The 20,413-nt window shown below is 48.3% G+C and overlaps 3 protein-coding genes across 3 annotated transcripts; all 3 read left to right on the forward strand.

Annotated features, from left to right (window-relative positions):
- Positions 1-1,530: 1,530 nt before the first annotated feature.
- JR316_0005694 (Zinc-type alcohol dehydrogenase-like protein C2E1P3.01) lies at positions 1,531-2,816 on the forward strand (the record flags this gene model as incomplete). Its single annotated transcript, XM_047891450.1, has 5 exons — positions 1,531-1,787; positions 1,861-1,939; positions 1,994-2,183; positions 2,242-2,633; positions 2,697-2,816. The coding sequence occupies 5 exons, from the start codon at positions 1,531-1,533 to the stop codon at positions 2,814-2,816; spliced, it is 1,038 nt and encodes a 345-aa protein (XP_047748799.1).
- A 1,070-nt stretch (positions 2,817-3,886) lies between these two features.
- On the forward strand, positions 3,887-6,650 carry JR316_0005695 (Iron-sulfur clusters transporter atm1, mitochondrial; the record flags this gene model as incomplete). The annotated part of the gene is made up of 11 exons (XM_047891451.1): positions 3,887-4,207; positions 4,263-4,374; positions 4,469-4,655; positions 4,766-4,796; positions 4,880-4,968; positions 5,024-5,111; positions 5,231-5,405; positions 5,471-5,628; positions 5,682-6,215; positions 6,288-6,408; positions 6,499-6,650. 11 exons carry the CDS (start codon positions 3,887-3,889, stop codon positions 6,648-6,650), a joined length of 1,968 nt encoding a protein of 655 aa, XP_047748800.1.
- Positions 6,651-11,773: 5,123 nt separating this feature from the next.
- On the forward strand, positions 11,774-19,417 carry JR316_0005696 (Dual specificity protein phosphatase PPS1; the record flags this gene model as incomplete). Its single annotated transcript, XM_047891452.1, has 6 exons — positions 11,774-14,206; positions 14,668-14,720; positions 15,352-15,442; positions 15,784-18,680; positions 18,735-19,107; positions 19,166-19,417. 6 exons carry the CDS (start codon positions 11,774-11,776, stop codon positions 19,415-19,417), a joined length of 6,099 nt encoding a protein of 2,032 aa, XP_047748801.1.
- Between the last annotated feature and the right edge of the window lie 996 nt (positions 19,418-20,413).

The following is a 20,413-nucleotide window of genomic DNA, read 5'->3' on the forward strand; positions in this document are numbered from 1 at the left end:
CCAAAAGAGGTTAGTATATTGAAGCAAAGAAGAAATGTAGGTAATATTCAGACCTTTCTCCTTATGTTACAGACCTATGAACCGTACCGGCTGCTGGTGGAAGTCCGCGCTTAAAAGAGAAGGAATACAACATACCCAGGGGTATCTCCATGTGACGTCCATTTTGGTTTTTCCGTTCATGGTTTTGGGTATGTACCTTCATGCCTATATACTTAAGCTGTTAATTTTTTTTACCTTCCCTTTCCAGAAAATTAGGAGCTCAGGCAAGTGCAGTTACTAGTTTGGTAATTTACTAGGCTATAAACCCCTTGTGGGAAATATGATTTTAAAAAACAACCGTGGGATATTTTCGCTGATAGCGTAGTCCTATTACATCCGTCCGTTCCCCTTTCTATGTAGAGACACTCCTTCAGACCGGCTTTGGCCTTACTCTTCGTATACTCCCAACAAACCTTATCTATGAAACTTCAGGCTGTTCAAATGACCAATCAGTATTAACAGACCACCCGCAGGCCCTCCAGGCATTAGTGTAACACAACTATACGGAATAAAGTTCACATTTTCACGCGTGCCGACATGTTGAATCATTTGGTTATGGTCCATGGACTGATACTACTCGAACCGAAGCTTTTTGGTGTCATGACCATGACACATCGCGGACGCTGCTAGATGATCGAATGTTCTGAGTAATGTGCACACAATTGCTGACATTAACTGGGCGGTAATAAAAGGCTATATATCTGTCAGTAGATTCATTAACTTTTCCTATGACGTATTTTCGATTTGCTGACCTGTAGGTAAGTAGTGGCAGACAGGTAATAATTTCCAAGTTTTTCGGTGCGTTTTGCCTTGACTCGCGGACAATTTGAACACCGCTACGATTACAACGGATGCCAAATCCATGAAGCCACACTAATCATTGTCCCCCATACTCGCCACTTGAAATGGCGTCGACTCAAAGATCATATCACCATACAAAAATCGGCAACATGTTCGTGGCGAAACAGATATCCAGTACCCCAACCAGAAGAATAATCTGCTATAATATCGCCGGAGACATCGTCGAACTTCTTCAAGGAGTCAATGATTTTGAACTGGGAGATCTATCTTCATTACCTCCTTTTGCCGTATTTGAACTGTGTTACTTGAAATAGCCCGACCTTGGTAGCATCGTGATCGCAAATCATCGCAAATCATCTCAAACATATCTATCGGCCCCAATGTTGAACGAACATGTGAAGCCGGGACTGTAAGTTGAGAAAAGCCATAGTAGGCCGAGAAAATCTTATTAATGCATGAATCATCCAGAACATTCTATTCCGTTACCCAGATACCAACCTTTTAAACTTTCAAATCTTTACTAATCTGCTCTTTCCACCATATTTTTAGTATAGTAGCCTCACGAATCTGCGATGATGCCATCCGTTCTCAGGGGCTCAATATTTGATATTTAAGCTCGACAAACTTAGCATAGCCGTCCAAAGACATTCCAACGCCCTTGCTTCCCAGACACACCTTCCAGAGTGAAACATGCCTACTACACAGAAATCCCTCGTTCTCGACAAAAAATTCGGCAATCTGGTCATCCAGGACACTGAAATATACAAACCTGGCCCCGGAGAAATCCTCATCAAGGTCCAAGCGACGTCGCTCAACCCAGTTGATTGGAAGATTCAGAAATATGGAGCATTTTTGGAGGAATTCCCAGCCGTTCTGGGTACCGATGTAGCTGGAGACGTTGAAGAGCTCGGTGAAGGAGTTACTGAATTCAAGAAAGGGGATCGAGTGTGAGTGCATTAGTCGATGTAAATTGGACGCGACCTTTGGGCGCGTTGCTGACGTCATGGATATTTTTGCTAGCTTCATTCAAGGCAGATTTGAGAACAGAGCTAGTAGTTTCCAGCAATACACAACTGCCGTCGCCGAAAGCGTCGCAAGAGTGCGTCTGCAAAATAACTGTACTCTCTTAATATCCTAATGGCAATCTCTTTAGATTCCTCCCAATTTCACATACGAGCAGGTCGCTGCACTTCCCGTAGTCCTGACATGCGCATATGTAGGACTATACAATCAACAGCCATACGGCTTAGGTATCGCTCCACCAGTAGACGAGTCCACCCAAGGAACTTACGCCGGAACACCTATTGTCGTTCTCGGTGGTGCGACCTCGGTTGGGCAAATAGGTATACACTCTTTTTTTGCGATGTTTATGACATACTGAGACAAATTTCCATAACCCAGCCCTTCAGCTCGCAAAGCTCTCCGGTTTCTCTCCGATTTTCACAACCGCGTCTCTCAAACACACAGAGTTCTTGAAATCGCTAGGAGCTACGGCTGTTCTTGATCGCAGCCTTTCGTCCAGTGATATCATTTCTGAGATAAAGAAAGTGACCGATAAGCCAATCAATTTGCTATACGATGCCGTTTCTTCAGCAGCCACGCAGCAACTTGGATTGGACATTCTGTCTGCTGGTGGGCAAATGATCACAGTTCTTCCATTGGCCGTCAAAGTCCCGGAGGATAAGAAAGTCATTCCTATTCTCGGATTGTTGAGGTCGCCAGAGAATGTGGAACTCACTCGTACATTGTATCACGACAAAATAGCAGGGTGGCTCGAGAAGGGTGTGATCAAGGTAAGATTCAAGAATTTATCTGAGATGGGAACTTAAATGATTAACCGCTTGCCTGGTGATTAGCCAAACAACATTGAAATTCTGCCAAATGGCCTGGCTGGAATACCCGATGGGTTGAAGCGGATGGAGGCAGACCAAGTTTCTGGTCTGAAACTCGTGGCACGACCTCAAGAAACAAAATAGTTTAATAGTACTAGTATTAGATATTATGTATAAAATACAGCTATATTTTCTGGAATATGTGGACATCGTTGGGATATTGTCAAAAAAGCGAGGTAGCAAAAGGCAACCTCGCTTGTTCAAAGCCACTGGCATGGAAATTGGAAAAACGGATCAAAGATTCTGTGCCAGCGTTATCTGATTAGATTGCAAAACCACAGTAATACCGAAAGGGGTAATCCAACGGAATCGCGTCATGTGGGTACCCTAATCGCGTTTTTGCTCCTACCCCTCATCTTTCTCTTCTTCCAGGCTGCGCTTCTCTGCTTTGCGCTGTCTTGAATATTTGACCGTGTGGAACCCCAGCTTCCAAAGCGTATACTATAGGTCCTCCAGTGTCGGGAGACTTGTGGCTAGCGTGCGCGAAACCGATTAGATCCGGCACGAGCACGACTGTACAACGCTACGCAAACTCAGGAGATTCAGAACCTATACTTTGAAAAGTAGCATCGGCCGACATACGACAGACGATACTTTGCTCATGCGTCATCTCTGACTTCTCTCACACTGACGGTACAAACAAGAACTCCAACTGCGAGACGTCAATATTTTGTGTGTGTGCACAAGCAAAAGAAGCACAAGGGTTGCTAATTTCTCCACGAAAAAGTGGATTTTAGACTGGGTGTTTAATTGGGATGGCATCTGCGTCGGCGCTCTGTGCGCGGCGGGTTGTAGGTGCGGCTACACGGGAGAACTGGGTGTATTCAGGAGCGGAAGCAACGGGGACGTGGGTTAAGACGGCGGGAATAGCTCCAGCGCGCGGAAGTGCAAGTGGGATTCTAGGAGCGCGTGGGGTAAGTTTGGCTGGTCCGGGTCCGGGTTCGGGTTCGGGTTTGAATTCGGGTTCGAGCAGAGCGAGGTGTACGGGAACCCGCAGTTGGAGCTTGTCGGCTGTTGCACGACGACCCCATCCACACCTGCATTCACAATGCTCCCATCCTCGCATACAACACGCGGTTTTGGTCAGAGGCGCGTGGCGGACGACGAGTATCGGCATTGCCAGCAGCAGTGGCGGAAGACGGTTATTCCGCCATATGGCGCAGCCGCCACCTGAAGATGGTATTCCAGCTACGAAGAACGCTGCTAGTCCCAGTGCAACTAACTCCACCGTGCAGCAAACACACGGTTCTTCGACTGTTGCTGCTGCTGCTGGAAAGGCTGTGGCTACTACATCAACGGCAACAGCGAAGACAACGGCGCCGCCCCCGCCCAAGAAAGAGCATCCAACTAACGCGGAGCAACGCCGGACGGACTGGAGCATCATCAAACGGCTCATGGTTAATGTGTGGCCGAAAAACGACTGGAAGACGCGGTTGACGGTGCTTGGTGGGTTTGGGTTGCTTGTCCTCGCGAAGGTACGCTTGTCTACCTTATCTGCGTGCTGATGGTGAAGGTGGATTGCGGACAAAGGTGTTAAATGTGCAAGTGCCGCAAATTTTCAAGTCGGTAGTGGATTCGCTCAACGTGGATATAACGTCTTCGTCGACAGTGTGGGTGCTTGCTGGGTCGCTGATCATTGGATGTGCGTTTTTCTCTTTTGACTTTACTTAGCCATTTCCAATTACTACCGCCGCTCTTACAACGCCAGTGAGACTGACCATCCCTCTTTCTCATAGATGGCGCAGCGAGAATCGGCGCAACACTCTCAAGCGAGCTGTTAAACGCAGTATTTGCCAACATTAGCCAGCGTGCAGTGCGCAAGGTCGCAAGGCAGACGTTTGAGCATTTGCTTAATCTCGATCTTAAATTCCACCTGAGCCGGCAGACGGGTGGGTTGACGCGGGCTATTGATCGTGGGACCAAGTGAGTGCTTTTATTGCGTTGCTGTATGTATACTAAGCTTTGCTGAACTTTGGCTGTGGCCCCTTGTAATGTAGGGGTATTACGTTTTTATTGCAGGCCATTATTTTCAGAATTGCGCCTACTGCGCTGGAAATTAGCATGGTTTGTGGAATTTTGGTGAGTGTTTTGTTGGTTTTGAGGACTAGGTCAATTTCTAACGCTTTTTTGTTTCTTTGATGACGTAGACATATAAGTTTGGATGGGACTTTGCAGCTATTACTGCTTTGGCGATGGTTGCGTATACTTGGTTTACTGTACGGACGACTTCCTGGAGGTTTGCGTTTTTTTATGCTTTAATGTTATTTACTGACTATTTCTTTGGAATATAGAACTCGTTTCAGGCGAGAGGCTAATCAGGCCGACAACAAAGCTGCTACCGTTGCAGTCGACTCATTGATCAACTTCGAAGCTGTCAAGGTGCGCTTGGCCAAATATATCCCCACGTTGTGCATACCCCTCATAGTGCCTTTCCTCCCCTCTTCCCTCCCACTTTCCACTTTCCACTCAACTTCCATATGCTTCTTTGACACCAGTAGCATTTCAACAACGAAAAGTATGAAATTGCACAGTACGACAAGCATTTGGCGGATTATGAAAAGTCGAGTGTGAAGATTACGACGTCCCTGGCGTATTTGAATTCGGGGCAGAATGTCATCTTCTCGAGTGCGTTGACGCTGGCAATGTTTTTGGCTGCGCAGGGTGTTGTGAATGGTGGGTTTGTTTGTTGTTTTCATACTATGCATCGATGGTTTGCTGAGATATTATGCGCGTCATAGGTACTATGACTGTCGGAGATTTGGTCATGGTCAACCAGCTGATTTTCCAGCTGTCGCTGCCTCTCAACTTTTTGGGCACGATTTATAGGGAGATGAGGCAAAATCTTTTGGATATGGAGGTGTTGTACAAACTTGTTGAGGAAAACACACCAGCAAAGGTATATCTTTTTTACAACCATTCCCGATCAACCCATTGAGGCTGTCATTTTAGGACGCAGAAGACGCGCAACCGCTAACTCTCAACGGCGGATCGATTCGGTTCGACAACGTCGCGTTCGCATACCACCCTGACCGGCCCATCTTCCGCAACCTCTCTTTCACGGTACCCGCCGGGAAAAAAGTAGCCATCGTCGGACCCTCAGGGTGCGGCAAATCCACCGTTTTCCGCCTTCTCTACCGATTTTACGAGCCATCTTCTGGGCGAATCTTCATCGACGGGCAAGATGTGACGCGGGTGCAGCTCGAGTCGCTCCGGCGCAATATCGGTGTGGTGCCGCAGGATACGCCGTTGTTCCATGCGGATATTATGCATAACGTGAGGTATGGAAGGCTGGATGCGACCGATGAGGAGGTGGTAGAGGCTGCTAGGAAGGCTAATGTGGATAAGACAATCGAGAGGTTGCCTGCTGGGTATGGGACGATGGTGGGTGAGCGCGGGTTAATGATTAGTGGTGGGGAGAAACAACGATTGGCGGTGGCGAGGGTTATGTTGAAGGATCCGCCGATTTTGTTCTTTGATGAGGCTGTAAGTTTTTTTCCTTCTTCTTCCTCCGAGAAGCGTAACTTTATTGAATTGTTTCCCTGCTTTTTCGTTTAGACTTCTGCTTTGGATGCTCATACCGAGTCGGAGCTTATGAAGAACATCAACACGGCACTACTGGATAAAGCACGTACAAGCATCTTCATTGCTCATCGTCTGCGCACCGTTGTTGAATCCGGTGCGTCTCTCTTTCTCTCTCTACTCTTTAACTTTTTTTCTCACCATGACTAATCCTTCTTGTTTATTCTCCTATTCTTGGGACCTGTAGATTTGATCATTGTGCTAAGAGAAGGCGAAGTGGTCGAGCAGGGTACACATGATGAGCTTATGAAGCTGCGAGGGCTATATTATAGCATGTGGCAACAGCAAGCTTCGCTGGAGAAGATAGAGGAGGAAGGTGAAGAGGCGTTGGAGGGTTAGATTTATCAGTTTCGTGGATTTGAGGTATCGGTTTGCTGTGCTGGCTTCCTCTCTTTTTCTTTTATGGTTGTCTCTCATCACCACTCTTTTTTTCGTCTCATTATCTACACAACTCACGATGGAATAGAGCATTGCATTTAGGCTTTGTGCAATTTTCCGAGGTTCGGGATTCAATCGAGGACAGAGCTGCATGATGAGGTCACGTGATCGTTCAGAATCAGTTTTCGCGTCGGAGAGGGAGACAACTTTTTGAACTTAGATGAAACTCTCGCTTTCACTTAAACCACTTTGAAGATCTACATGTCTCTGGCCTTTCCTGATTATATGAAGTCGGTATGAACTCTGTCCGTTTCGGAGATTAATTTGGTTCCAGAGGTAATGGAAGTTGAAGTTCGGGTATGTTTGAGGACCGGTTGAAGAAGTTCCTTGTCTTGTCTGGTCAACGTCATGATTACGGTGTGATGTGGAGAGGGCATTGACTATAAGAACCTGCGCTGCTGGCTAGGGAGGTATAGGCTCAGGATAATCCGCGTCTCTTGGAGTTTTTCGGTGCGGTGAGCGCGCGTATTTACTTCTTTGCTTTTGTTGTCTGCTTTGTGTGCTTATGGTTTTTTCTCCTTTTTCTCCAGCAACCCATTGCGTTAAGTTCACTTGAAATCTCATACAGCTTTATTGTACTGGACAATGGCGAAATATAAACTCGGATTCTTGTTACTCCTCGTCAGCACCGCGATGGCGGCGCCGCGTTCCCAACCCCAGATGCAGACGCAGATTGACTCCATGGTATCCCGCAGTACGGTGCCCCCGGAGTTTCAATGCGACAGGAACTGTTACCCGTGGCCGACGCAATGTAATAGTATCTCGTATTCGGTGCTTGAACCGGAGGGATGTTATAGATGTTGTTTGTTGCCTGATCATACGACGGTGGGAGGAGGAAATGGGGATGATGGGGAGGTATAGGTATAGGTATAGGTGTTAGGTATGTGCGTTTTTCTTGTTCAGAAGGCACTTGTATGCGCCTTGTTGATGTGTTCTTTTGGCGCTTATTTTAGACGTATGCGTGTGGAACTTTTAGGACTCTCAGAGGTTTATGCAGATGTTCTGTGTTCAATGCGAAATCTATAGAGGTTTTTGTTCTTTTGTTGGTTATTCTTGCTGTTGTGAGTAACTGACCTATCTGGAATTCATGCTCCTTCCCGACTAGGTATTATATGCAATCAACTTCCTCCCCTCTCTTCACCAGATTTCAAACACTAACGACTTGTTCTTCTTTGATTTATCACATGTACATGTCTAAATTGCCGTCGTATCCGCGGCTCGCTTTCGCCTTTTTATCCTTACTCCTTACTCCTGTCCTTCTTCGCCGCCTATCGCCCTCACTCTTGCTTCTGCTAGATCCCGAAAAGGCGTGTTTTGCAGGTCGAATGGTGACATTGGCGTTGGTATTTAAATTGGCAGAACAATGATGGCGTTAACGTAACGCATAGATATGGATATGGGGCACGGGACACAGATGGTGTGTTTAAATTGTTCGAAGGTAAGTGTGGTCATACTCACAAGTAGCTTTATTTTTGCAACTTATGGCTGTGCGGGCTCGTCATCGGGTGAGTAATGTATAGGTATGCGCGTGTACTAGTGTCTGGATTCTGTGTCGAGTATGTTCTTGCGACGAACTGCTATTGCAATCGCTTCAACTCGGCGATGGTAAAAAGACTGTGTGTCTTCCTCGGATCTATCATCTATGTCATCCTTTAATTTCCTGGCTCTTTTACTCGAGGTACGTGTGTATGCGCTATTCTTATTCACGGTTCGGGAGGACTCTCGATTGAAGATTCTGACGTGATATATCAGACAGAGCATGGGCCGTTGATTGTGAAAATGAATGTGATTGTGAATGTGAATGTAAACGTGAGTGTTGAATGTTGAATGCCGTCAAAGGCGAGTAATTGCGATGTCATTTGCTTCCGTCGCATTGCCTTTGCATTGCGTTGCGTTAATTTCCGTAATCATTCTTGCTCCTGACTCCTGGCTCCTGGCTCCTGGCTCCTGCCCCTTTCCCTCCTCCCTTACCATTTTTTCCTCCTTTTGTTGTGGTGTGATCTGTGATTTTGCTTCTTGAAATCTTCATTGTTCACTGAGGTGTGAGTATTTACGTCAAACTCGCGTTTGATGTGTGATATGTTATCGCCTTTGTTTGATGCATCGTGGGTATGTCGAGCCGTGTATGTGTGTATTCTATGCAGGTGAAGTGGAAGGGCTCAGGCTGGGAAGGAAGGAGTGCGAGAGCCGCTTTTCGTCCTATCTAAGCTATGATTGTGATTGTGATTGTGATTGTGATCAATCAACACTATGATGTGATGTGATATGAAGCTGTGGTGATCATGAAAATTATATCATATCCTACTTCTATCCTGCATCAGGCTCTGTTAGGGGTATATTTTTGAAGCTTGAAGTTTTATAATTGGGGTCTATTCAGTTTTTGACATTTGTTCAGGTAGGCGTTGAATCATTTGGGAATTGGGAATAGGAATTCTCCTATATATATATAAATATATACATCATATACACTTTTATCTACTCATTCTAGTTACCGTTAGTAGTACTACCAGTACCAGTGCTAACTCGACTCGACCTCGAAGACTACTACCCGAGTCCACTCTGCGCCACCAGACTCGGTCAAGGTAAATTTGCAATCGCTCTATTTATTCATTATTTCGCTTACAGTTGTCGTCTTGAACTTCTTTGCATTGGATTTGGTTGGCATTAGTGGAATGTTTAGATAGGAGTGGGAGTGTGAGGAGATGCCAGATGATCGTGGTGGTGCGATAAATAATGAGTCTTTTGGTTGGGTGGGAGGAGATCATGTCATGATGGGGCAGTGGCAGGCAGTAGCGGTGGTAGTAGTGTCAGTCGGGATGTCACCGGACGAGACCGTACAGTTGTCAGTCTCAGACGTCAAAGAGAGAATAAAACATATATAGATGTAGTATTAGTACTAGAAGAACGTGAAGTTGAAGCAAAGGTAATGATCTCCGAGGCTAGTTTATTTTATTTTTTTACTCTGGTTCTGGTGTTGGTTTTGGTTTTGGGTTTCCTCGAGGTTCGGCTTCGGCTTCGGGATTGGATCTTTCTTGTATTATTTGGACTCTTGATTCTGATTCAGCGTGTTAAGTTCTGCTGTAACGCAAGTGCAATGTTTATACTGTTAATTGGTGAAAGTTTTTAGGAAGGGGAGCCTGGGGAGGGAAGAGTGACGGGCGCTTATGACTAATTTCCTGTGTTGAACTTCTGACTACTAGTTATATAAATATATCTGTAGGCAAATATGTACACATGTACATTGTGTACGTATGTCGTTGTATGATTTTACTTTGTTTTGATTTTCATTTGAATGAGCCGAACAGAAGATGAAGATGTAGATGTGGATGAAGATGAAGATGATCTGGCCCGTGAGATGAGTGATGAGTCTGAGTTTGAGACTTTGTGAATGTGCATGCCATTCACACTATGCGTATGTACATACATAAGTAGAAGTTTGACACAAACCAGCTCTGTATTGTATATGACATGCATTACCCAGCAAGCAGAGTTTACTTATGTACTATGGACGGATGGGTGATCAAGCGGCGGCGAGCCGAATGATGGTGTGCTAAAAATAGCGCTGCGTCGATGAACAATTGAAACTTGGAAAAATTTCGTGATGTTTTGAGTTTTGATCAGAAAATTGTCAGCGTTCGGCAAGGTGAGGGTGGTGTCAGTTGTAGATGTCGACTGTCTTTGGGATCTGATGAGAGTTGGGAGTTGAATTTTGATGTTGTCGATTGAATCTGAGTGCTTTATGGATATTCTGTGCTTGTGATTTTTGACTGTTTTCTTTGTTTGTTAAATAATTGGTTGTTCGGTGTGTTGTGGAAAACAGTATTTCTTGAAAGTCTTGGATAGTCTATGACTAGAATTTAAAGAATTGAATTAGATGCATGGTTTACGGTTACTTGGAATTAATCTCTCAAGCTGGTCTCCTATCGCGCGCCACGCTTTCGATCTGCCAGCGACAACGTACCAGTCTATTCATTTTAAGAATTCCATTGCATTTGACATTGGCATTGGTGATGCCCAGTGTATGACTTGGGTTCTTGTCGTATTTTATATTTATTTAATTCGGAGTCGGGAGTGGGGGGTGGTCACCCGACCGTCTGAATCGAATGTCGAGAGTTGTTGTTGGAGGTTTGAGGAGCCCTTGTCATTGCTCTCTGCAGGAGGAGGAGGATAGGAGATCCTGAATAGTCGCAAAAGCTATCTTGCACAATGCTATGTTGTGAACAAAAAAGGGATCAAGCCTCGAGTCACGAAAGAAGCAAGCAACGGCAGAAGCTTCGAAATTCCGGACCTCGATGTGAGCAGTTATTATAAATTCCCGTCGAACCTGGATGAAGACATTGACAGACTGAGGTCTCCAATGCGGTACTTATCATTCGAAGAAGACAGAAGACGGAGTTACTGTTTATCAGATAGCACGGGTATACGTGCGATATGGGGAAGAGGATTTTGAGTTGGAGAAGGAAGGATCCTTTGTGTCGGGTATATCGTGTGTGTGGCGCAGATATACGTGATCGAAGAGGGTGATTGGGTTCTTTGAAATTGAATGAGGGTTTGTGGTGTGCTGTGGAGAGAAAGGGAAGAGAATGTTAGCGCTGAAAGGGAGAGTTGTAGAGATGGTAGGAGGTGGGATGATGTGGACAATAGAGCGAGCGTGTATTTTTGGAGTGAGAGTGGTGTGGGTTAATTTAATTTTGAGATGGAATAGAATAGGGTGGCGCGGAGGCTGTTTGGCGTGGTGAATGGAAGACACTGTGAGAGGCTTGTTGACGGTGTTGTCCTCGTCGTTGTCGGTGGTGGTACCGGTGTTGTCGTTGTTGTTGCCGTCGTCGTCGTCGTCGGTGTTGTCGACAAATTGACTAGAAAAACAAATTGAAAGACAGGGGATGGAAATTAAGAGTGTGAGAAGGAGGGGCTGGGCTTGTTGATAAGATGATGTTTCAAATTTAGGTCCGCTGATTCGTGCCCCAATAGTCTAAGCTGGGCTTGCTTTCAACATTCATACTCCCGTCTGTTAATGCAACGCCATGGACGTCGACCACCCCCACGGCCTCGTCTACCCAAACGGTCTCCTCGCTGCCCTCCCCGTCCTCCACCCACCTCCCGACAATGACCCCCATACCCTCAATACCAATACCCCGCATCACCACCACAACCACCCCCGCCCCCGCCCCCGCACTCGCTCCCCACGACACACTGCCTCGCCCCCCATTCGCGCCCTATCTGCACCCCAGTTCGCCGACCTCCACCTACAGCATACACTCGCTCACCCACCGGACAACACCCTCTTTCCCTTCTTACATGGCCTCGAGGGCGACAACCACGCCCAGAACACATTCTTCGCCTCGTCGTTTGCCAATAACACAACCACCAACTCCAATGGGAATCAAAGACACCATTACCAGCATCAGCACCAGCACGGTGCAGAGCCGCCGCCGCGGATTACGCCGCGCGTGCCGCACTACCGCGGGCTCGTATGGGTCGTGTGCGAGGACGACCTCGAGCGTGCGCGGGACTGGGCCTCGCTCAGGGTGCTCCGCCGCAAGCCTGTCGGGCCCACTTCTACCGCAACCGCCACTGCGAATGCAAATGCAAATGTTAGTACCAACGCTGCTGGAGGTATAGCGGGCGAGGACGACACGGACCACAACCCGCACGCGCCATCGTCCTCCGACTCGTCTTCCTCCGCGTCTTCGTCTTCTTCGGATTCGTCGTCTTTGTATGATGATGAGGACGAGGATCTGGACCTGGACCTTGACCTAGACCCGGCGCATGCGCATGCGCATAGCCAGCCAGAGCGCGGCGTCGACACCGACGCGCAGGACATTTTGCTTATGCTCGAGGCGACGAACGAGGCGGCTGTCGCTGCGAAAGCGGCCGCTGTGGCTGTGGCGGCCAAAGACCTTGATACAGACAAAGGAGCACTCGAGGACAAGGAGAAAGAGCGGGAGAGGATGGGGTACAGAGATCGGCCGCTTGATGCTGAGCTCGACCTTGACACGGACCCGGACGAAGAAGATGCGGATGCTGATGAGGATGAAGATGGGTCGCATACCTCTGCTTCCGCTGCTCAAGTACGGTTGCCGTCAACGCAGACACAGACGCAGCCGCAGGTCATTTCACTTGAAGAAGTCTTCACTGTCGATACAGGCAACGCCAAAGGCACACAGAACTACGAGGGCGCGCATATGCACCCTGTTGCGCACCGGCCTGCGTTGGTGCTCGCTCCGCCTGTTGCGGTGCCTGGTGTAGGTGTCGGTGTCGGTGGAGGAAAGGGGCTGGGGATTGATACGAACACAATTGCAAATGGCCATGCTGTCTCTTCGATTGCAAATGGGAACGTTGTCTCTTCATATGCGAATGGCCATGCAAATGCGAATTCCAATTCGAATTCGAATGGTAAAGGTGGTACAACGACGACGACAACAAACGCAACCGCCAACGCGCAAATTACAACAAGCACAACAACACATGCGACGCATACATCCCTCTCCCCACTCACATTCGCAACCATCTCACCCTCATCTTCGCTCTCCGCAACCTCTGCCTCTGCCTCAACGTCAACCTCGTCGTCTCCGTCGTCATCTGTGTCTTCCTCGTCCTCCTTCGTCGATTCACCACCGCATTCAGTGTCCGTTTCCCCATCAGCGTCCGTGTCAGCGTCGCCTTCTCTAACAGGCTCCCCGTCGATGTCGATGTCAGGAGATACAGAGGGTGAAGGCGAGGGCGAATGGTCGCCTGCAACGTCCATCTCACATATTGCTGGCAGCCCGCTGTCGAAAGAGGTTGATGTCGATGTTGATGCTAATGCTGAATTAGGCGTAGAGGGAGAGGGAGGACAGGGGAGGCCGATGTCGCTTTTGGAGATTGAGCTGGATGCGAAGAGGGTGGGTCGTTTACAGTCACGTCAGGAGTCGGGGCATCCACATGAACATGAACAACAATCTCAATCTCAATCTCAACATGAACATCAAGAACTAATACCCACCACATCCCCAGCGTCCGCCTCACCTTTACCTTTGCCTCTACCTTTGCCTTTACCATTATCCTCACCCTCGTCCTCATCTTTACCTTTACCTTTACCTACTACACTCTTACAACCTGACTCGAACCCCAAACCCAAACCCAAACCCAAGGAACGCCGAGCAACAGACCCGACAAAACCACCGCTGCTCACATCCACATTCCGGCCTAAAGAGCTGTTGAGGCGGGTTAAAGGGCAGGGGAGGAAGCATAGTCATGGTCATGGGCTTGGGCATGGGCGTCATAGGGAGAAGGGGAGGTTGCGTGTGGATGTTGGTGGGAATGGGAATGGGGTTGTGGGTGGGGGTGAGGGCGAGGGCGAGGGTGAGCAGGATGAAGATGTGGATGTGGATGAGGATGAGGAAGATGGGAGGTGGGAGTTCGTCCCTGCGCGTGTACCGGATGGAATCTCGTTGAGGAATTTTGGAATTCAAGTGGTGAGTTTCTTCTTTCTTTTGATTCTTTTTTGTTTTTGTTTTTGGTCTTGGTCTTGGTTTTGTGTTCTTTTTTTTGGAGGTTGTTTTTATTTCTTTCTGTTGCTTTCTTTCTCTCTTGTTTCTTTTTCAACAAAAAATTGTTTGGGGGGTTTGGTGAAAGAACGTCATTTTGTTTATGAAATAATTTCTTTTGAGAGGCGTTTGGATGGACAGATGTCTTTTGTTTTTTTTATTTCAATTTTGGAAAGGCAATTTGGGGAAATCGTCGTATTCCTATGTGATGTTTCTGTGGCTTTTTTCTTTCTGTTTCTTTTTTTCTGGAGGGGTTCCAAGAAGTTTCTTTTTCTTTCTTTTTTTTTTTTCGTGGTGGCTTTTTTTGAATTATGCGTGTGTTCTTGTTTTTCAGTGGTCAGATTTTCTTTTTCTTTTTTTCTTTTTTTTTTTTTTCTTTTGGATTACAGTTGGAGTCGCGTTGGAGGGTAGTTGGATCGTATACTTGGAGGTCTGCCGCAGGGTTTGCGGATCATTATTTCTTTCTTCCTTCCTTCCTTCCTTTCTTTAATTTTTGTCTCTTTTTTTCTTTGATTTTGACGCCTGGGGTATCCTGAATTTGCAATTTTGCGACTTAGAGGAGAGGAGGTCGAGTTTAATTGTGGTTCTTTCGGTGAAGAAGAAAAACCTCTTTGCCTTGTCCTCTTTGTGTTTCTTGTAAACAGGAGCATTCCATGTTTCTGTTTACAATGCGTTTATATTTTTTGGATTTTTTTTTTTGCTTTCGTCTCTCTATTCCACCTCGTTTGTGGAATGAGAGTTTGGGGTTTAATCCAAGTTCACATTTATTCTACTGTCGAAGTCAAAAGCCAATTTTTTTTTTATTCTTTATACTTTGGCGTTCTTTTCTTTGTCTGTCATCTCGATTTTTGTTCCCAATTTTCGTTGGTTGCCGAGATAGATGGTGGTATTGAAGGCCATGACAATACCCCAAGGGTGCTATGGATGGAGCGAGGTGTTCAGCGGTTGGAAAAGGGGAACAAAACAAGAAATAGTTTCATTTTTTTTTTTGGTTGTTTCTTGCTTCTGCTCAGAGTTTCGTTACTCAGCATTTGAGTTTTTTTTTGGACATTTTTGCCGTTTCTCTTTTTCAGTTTGGTTTGTGCTTTGCAAGCCCTTTCAGATGGTTCTGGCGCAAAAGTTGGAAAAGAAAGAAATGGGTGGTGGGATAGGCAGGCGCCTTATGTGTGGATTTGGAGAAGAAAAAAATTGCGCTTAGGATGTGACTCGTATATGCTTTCTTTTGATAAATGAGCGACGACTTCCCTGATTTGCACTTTTTGTCGTTTCATTTCCATTTGTCTTTTATTTGTTGGAATATGAAATTTCCCCGGACAAGGTTTTGATATATTGGATCTGCGCCTTTCCTCTTTTCCCCCTTTTTTGCGGGGTAGTTTTGATTTTTCAACTTTTTTAAATTTATTTCATCGAATGATTGGCCTCGTCGCCGCGTCCAACTTTCACTTTTTTCTGTTCTCCAAATGTGTTTCTTGATGCACACACACTAACTTGTTCTCTTCACACAGCCGATTTATGCTACATTGTCTGACATTGTCATCTACTCTCCGCACGGTGCAACGCCTGCGGCTCTGGCCCTCGCGCGCCGCTTCAGAGCTGCGATCAAGGCAAAACGCGCGGAGCGCCTGCGTGCTGCCGGTCTGGACGATGAGTCCATCAGGGGCGCGGAGAGGGCGCTGAAGGCCAGGGAGGCGGTGCAGAACAAGTTGGATATGATGGAGCGGGAGGGGTCGGGGGACAGTGGGAGCTCCGGCAGCAATTTTGGGCCGGTGTACGAGGATGACAATACGGCTCAGCAACAGCAACATCAGATGCCCGAGTTGCAGACGGAGAAGGACTCTGCTATGCATCCGCACATTGCAGCGCTGCACAGACGACGCGCGGAGTTTTTGGAGTACAATGTGTTTGTGCTCGACGCGGACGAAGATGAGATGCGCCGTGCGATGCCGCATATGATGATGCGCGTCTGTGGTGCGGGTGTGCCTGGGGGTTTGGGTTTGGGTGTTAGTGTCGAAGCCAGTGCAGTCGGCTCTGCCGCCACTGCTACCGCCACCGCAACAGCTACCGTATTCGGCGCGGACACGGCACTGATGGATGGTGGTGCTCATACGGATAGGTCGGATGGGCATGTTATTGAGTTAAAGAGAGAGGAGGAGCTGGCGGCCGCGGAAGCGAGGCGGGTAAGAATGGAGGCGGAGGCAGAGGGGATGGGAATGGTGGTGGATACGGTGGAGGCGGGTGTAGATGTTGATGCTATGGATGTGGACGAGGTCGTGGATATTGTCGCGGCCGCTGCGTCGCGTGTTGCTGCTGAGCAGGCGCAGGCTGAGAAGACAGAGGAAAAGGACACAAAGAAAGAGGAGGAAGAGGAAGACATCCTGCCCAATACAGTCGACTTTGCTCTGCGCGAGCGGGAGGAGATGCGCGATTTGACTAAGGCATCTGAGATTATCAGTCTCCCGCCCATTACGTCTGCATCCTCGCGAGGACAAACAAAAACGCCTGTTGAGTACAGCGACCTTGGGCCCTCACCTGTATGGGATCCTCGCGTTGGCCAGGTATATCTGGGCAACTCGGGTGATGTGCCGTTGACGCCTGACGTACCGACACAATTCAGGCATGCAGCAAGTGTCGCACGCGCGGCAGCGGCGGCAACGACAACGACCGATGCAAATGCTGAAGAGAACGCTAAGTGGAATTGGAAGACGCTCACGCGGCATCTGCGTGGGGTCGATGGGCTCATGAAGGAGTATAATGGCGAACTTGGTCTAGAATACCAACATGGGTTCGAGGAGGAGGATGCGGAGGGCACGCTCCCCGCGGATGACCCGTTCAACTACGCCGCGACGAACGACCCAGCACACGGGTTTGGGTATGACATCTGTGTCGAGTGCCATGATCTTGCGCCATTCCCTTCCGCGGCGCACCTGCGCGCGGCGGAGGAGCATCTTGGGATGCTAGATGTCATGTGGCGGGAGCGATGGGAACGAGCATGGACAGCGCGTCTCGTGCGTCTCTGTGCAGGGAAGAGCGCGGAGGAGCAGGCAAGAATTAGAAATATGCATGCCCCACCGACGCCGCCGCGCCCCCCTCCCCATGCGAACGCGGTAATCCACCTACCGTTCCCCAGCTCGCCCCCGAACTCGCAGGGGACGATGGTTGCACTTATGCCTGTGGTGAGGTTTTTGGAGAAGTGGATCCAACCTGTGCCTGTGCCTGTTATTGTCCCACCACCTCCACCTCCTCCTGTGGCCCCTGTGCAGGAGTCCCAGAAGGGAGAGAGTCCACCGGCAACTACTGGTGGAGCGGGCTCGAGGCGCTGGTCGTCTGTTACGGCGCTCATGCCGTCGTTCCCTGTTTTCCCCGGCAGTGGCAGCAGTAACAACAATACAACCAAGGCGGCCCCTACACCTCCTCCTTCTTCTCCGCTGCCCCCCGCCCCCGCGCGAATGAGGTCCATGACCTCTCCGTCGTCTTCCATGTCGCACCACCCACCGACGCCTGTGCAAGCGCGCTCAAGGCCGCTCAAAATTTTGTTGTATTCTTCTGATGGGTACACCGAATCGTCCGTCCCAGCTTTGTGCCTGTTGATGGCGATCAAGTCGTTAATGCTGCCCGAGGCTTACCTCGAGCTGCAGGTGGAGAAGCGGCGTAGCTTTTTTGTGTACCAGACTGACCTGGGCCTGTTGCGTCGCGTGGAGAACCGGCTGCGTGAGGAACGGGAGCGAGAAAAAGAGAAGGAGAGAGAAAGGGAGAGGGAGCGTGAAAGATTGGCGACTGGTGTGTATCTATCATCTTCGTCTTCGTCGACTGGGGGTGGGAGCATCAATGCAAATGGAAAGAGGACTGCAGGAGGTCCAGTGGTTGTGCCTGCACGAGGAGGATATTGGTCTGGTTCGTCATCCAGTGCTGGCAATGCAAACTCGAATCAAAATCCGGGTACGACTTCAAACCCAACCCCGTCTGCGTTTACGGGGCGGCCTGCCGCCAAGTCGGTGTCGTTTGCTCATGCACCTGGGTATATGCAGCAGCAGTCATCATCACATCAGGTTGCTACCAGCTCCATTTCTGGGGCCTCGTCCGCGTCGTCTCCTTCAATGGCGCAGCTTGTCCCACATGCGAGGGTGGTATCGTCGCAGCAGAGCACATCGGCCTCTCAGTTCTCGCAGAAGCCACAGTTTGAGTTTGGGAGTTTGCCAGCTACGCCTCCTGCAGGGATGACTACTACGCAGCAGCCGCAGCCGCAACCTCCTATGATGGGCGTCGTGAAAGGACGACCGAGGGCGAGCACGAGTCCGTGGCTGCCGAGTTTGTTCGGAGGCGATCACCAGTCGTGGTTCAACGATCCACGGTTCGATGGCAGTTTCCCCAGTAGGGTGCTGCCGTTTTTGTATCTTGGAAATCTGTACGTCAGAGTCTTATTATGTTTAGTTTCCTTGAACTCAAGGTTATGTTTTAGGAATCACGCGTCGAATGTGTATATGCTTCATGCGTTGGGTATCACGCATGTTGTTTCTGTGGGCGAATGCGCTCTAGTTCCGCCTCCGCATCATATGAGCATGCACGGCGGGGCAGGGGATGCTTGTGCTCGGCCAGGTCCTGGAGCGCATTTCGTCCCAGGCAAGGGCCCCGGCGGGCACGGCTCGTTGTGGATCGAAGAACGCGAAGGGCGCATCAAGGTGCTGGACATCAAGGGCGTGTGTGATGATGGAATTGATACTCTCGAGCCCCAGCTCGAGCCTATATGTGATTGGATCGACAAGGCGAGGCAGGAAGGTGGGCAGGTCCTTGTGCATTGCAGAGTAGGCGTGTCGCGAAGCGCGACTGTCACGGTGCGTATGATTCCTCTATGACTCTCTTTCTTTTTTACTGATTTTATACGGTGCATAGATTGCATATGTGATGAAACACCTCAACCTACCGCTCGTGGATGCGTATCTGATTGTTCGCTCGCGACGACTTTCAGTACTCATTCAGCCAAATATGCGGCTACTTTATAACCTGTGCGGATGGGAGATTAAACTGGCGAAAGAGCGCGCCGGTGGTGATGAACGAAAGCTTAAAAAAGAACTGGCTAGGACGTTGACCTGGCCATATCTGTCCAAGGAGGTTCACGCTCTGAACGAGAAGTATCTTCATTGAACGATCATCGGTTGCCAATATTCTTTTCCGGCGCTGTATGACGACATCACTACCATTCTCTCGCTCGTTATCATTCTATTCCCACTCCTACTTTCGACATCTTGACGACAGAAAAAAACCACCGTTCCAGAAATTCAAGATTGGTCCCCTGAACCTTCTCTCTTACGAAAGGCGAAACGAGGGTTCATTTCCTTTCGAGAAATCAACGTTCACCGGTTACGCGCTGTCAAATCTGCAACTTTGTTTTTCATTTTTGATTTCTTACAACGAAAGCATCAACCAAGCACAACGTAACGCAAATATTCCCGATTGCAATTTTTTCTTTGTAACAATACTGTCCGCACATGTTTGTCATTTTATCTTTTCTTCCTCTCTATTATTGTTTGTACTCGTGGCTCGATCTTTTCGTTCTTGTGTCATTTTGTCTTCTTTCCTGTCTATCTGTCTGTCTGTTGTAACTGCCTTCTATCGTCGATTCTCTGCCTGTGCCTATAATTGCTACAGAAAAACTCTCATCACTCCGTGTTGTACATCTTGTATATCTGTTCCGTCGTTTTATATTTCCCTTTTTTTGGTGTCATTTTCTGTTCCAGTCCTGAGTAACATTTCTCTTACTTCCCAGTAGCCTTGCACCTTGCATAAATACAATCATGTTCGATGGTTATTTGCTCGTGCAATATTTTTGTCTTTGATCTTCTGAACAAGTTTCCAAACTCATTCCTAATCATTGTGGGACCCGCAGCTGACCTGTCTCTCAGGTCCTCAAATCGCGCGGACTGCAAAATTGTGCGAACTATTATGATTACATCCGAATGGCCACTTGCAGAACCAACGTGCGGGCAACTGCGCACCTCCCTCTTTGCCGCCGGTGGATTTCACAAATGTGCTTCGATAGAAGCTCTCCTGTGCTTTTCTCTCCTTCTTGGTCCAACATGAAATGAAACAATGCGGTTCATTCCCGCGCATGTTGTTTACTATATTTTGGATCCAGCAGGT

The sequence above is a fragment of the Psilocybe cubensis genome, chromosome 5, assembly GCF_017499595.1.
Source record: "Psilocybe cubensis strain MGC-MH-2018 chromosome 5, whole genome shotgun sequence".
NCBI classification, from domain to species: Eukaryota; Fungi; Basidiomycota; class Agaricomycetes; order Agaricales; family Agrocybaceae; genus Psilocybe; species Psilocybe cubensis.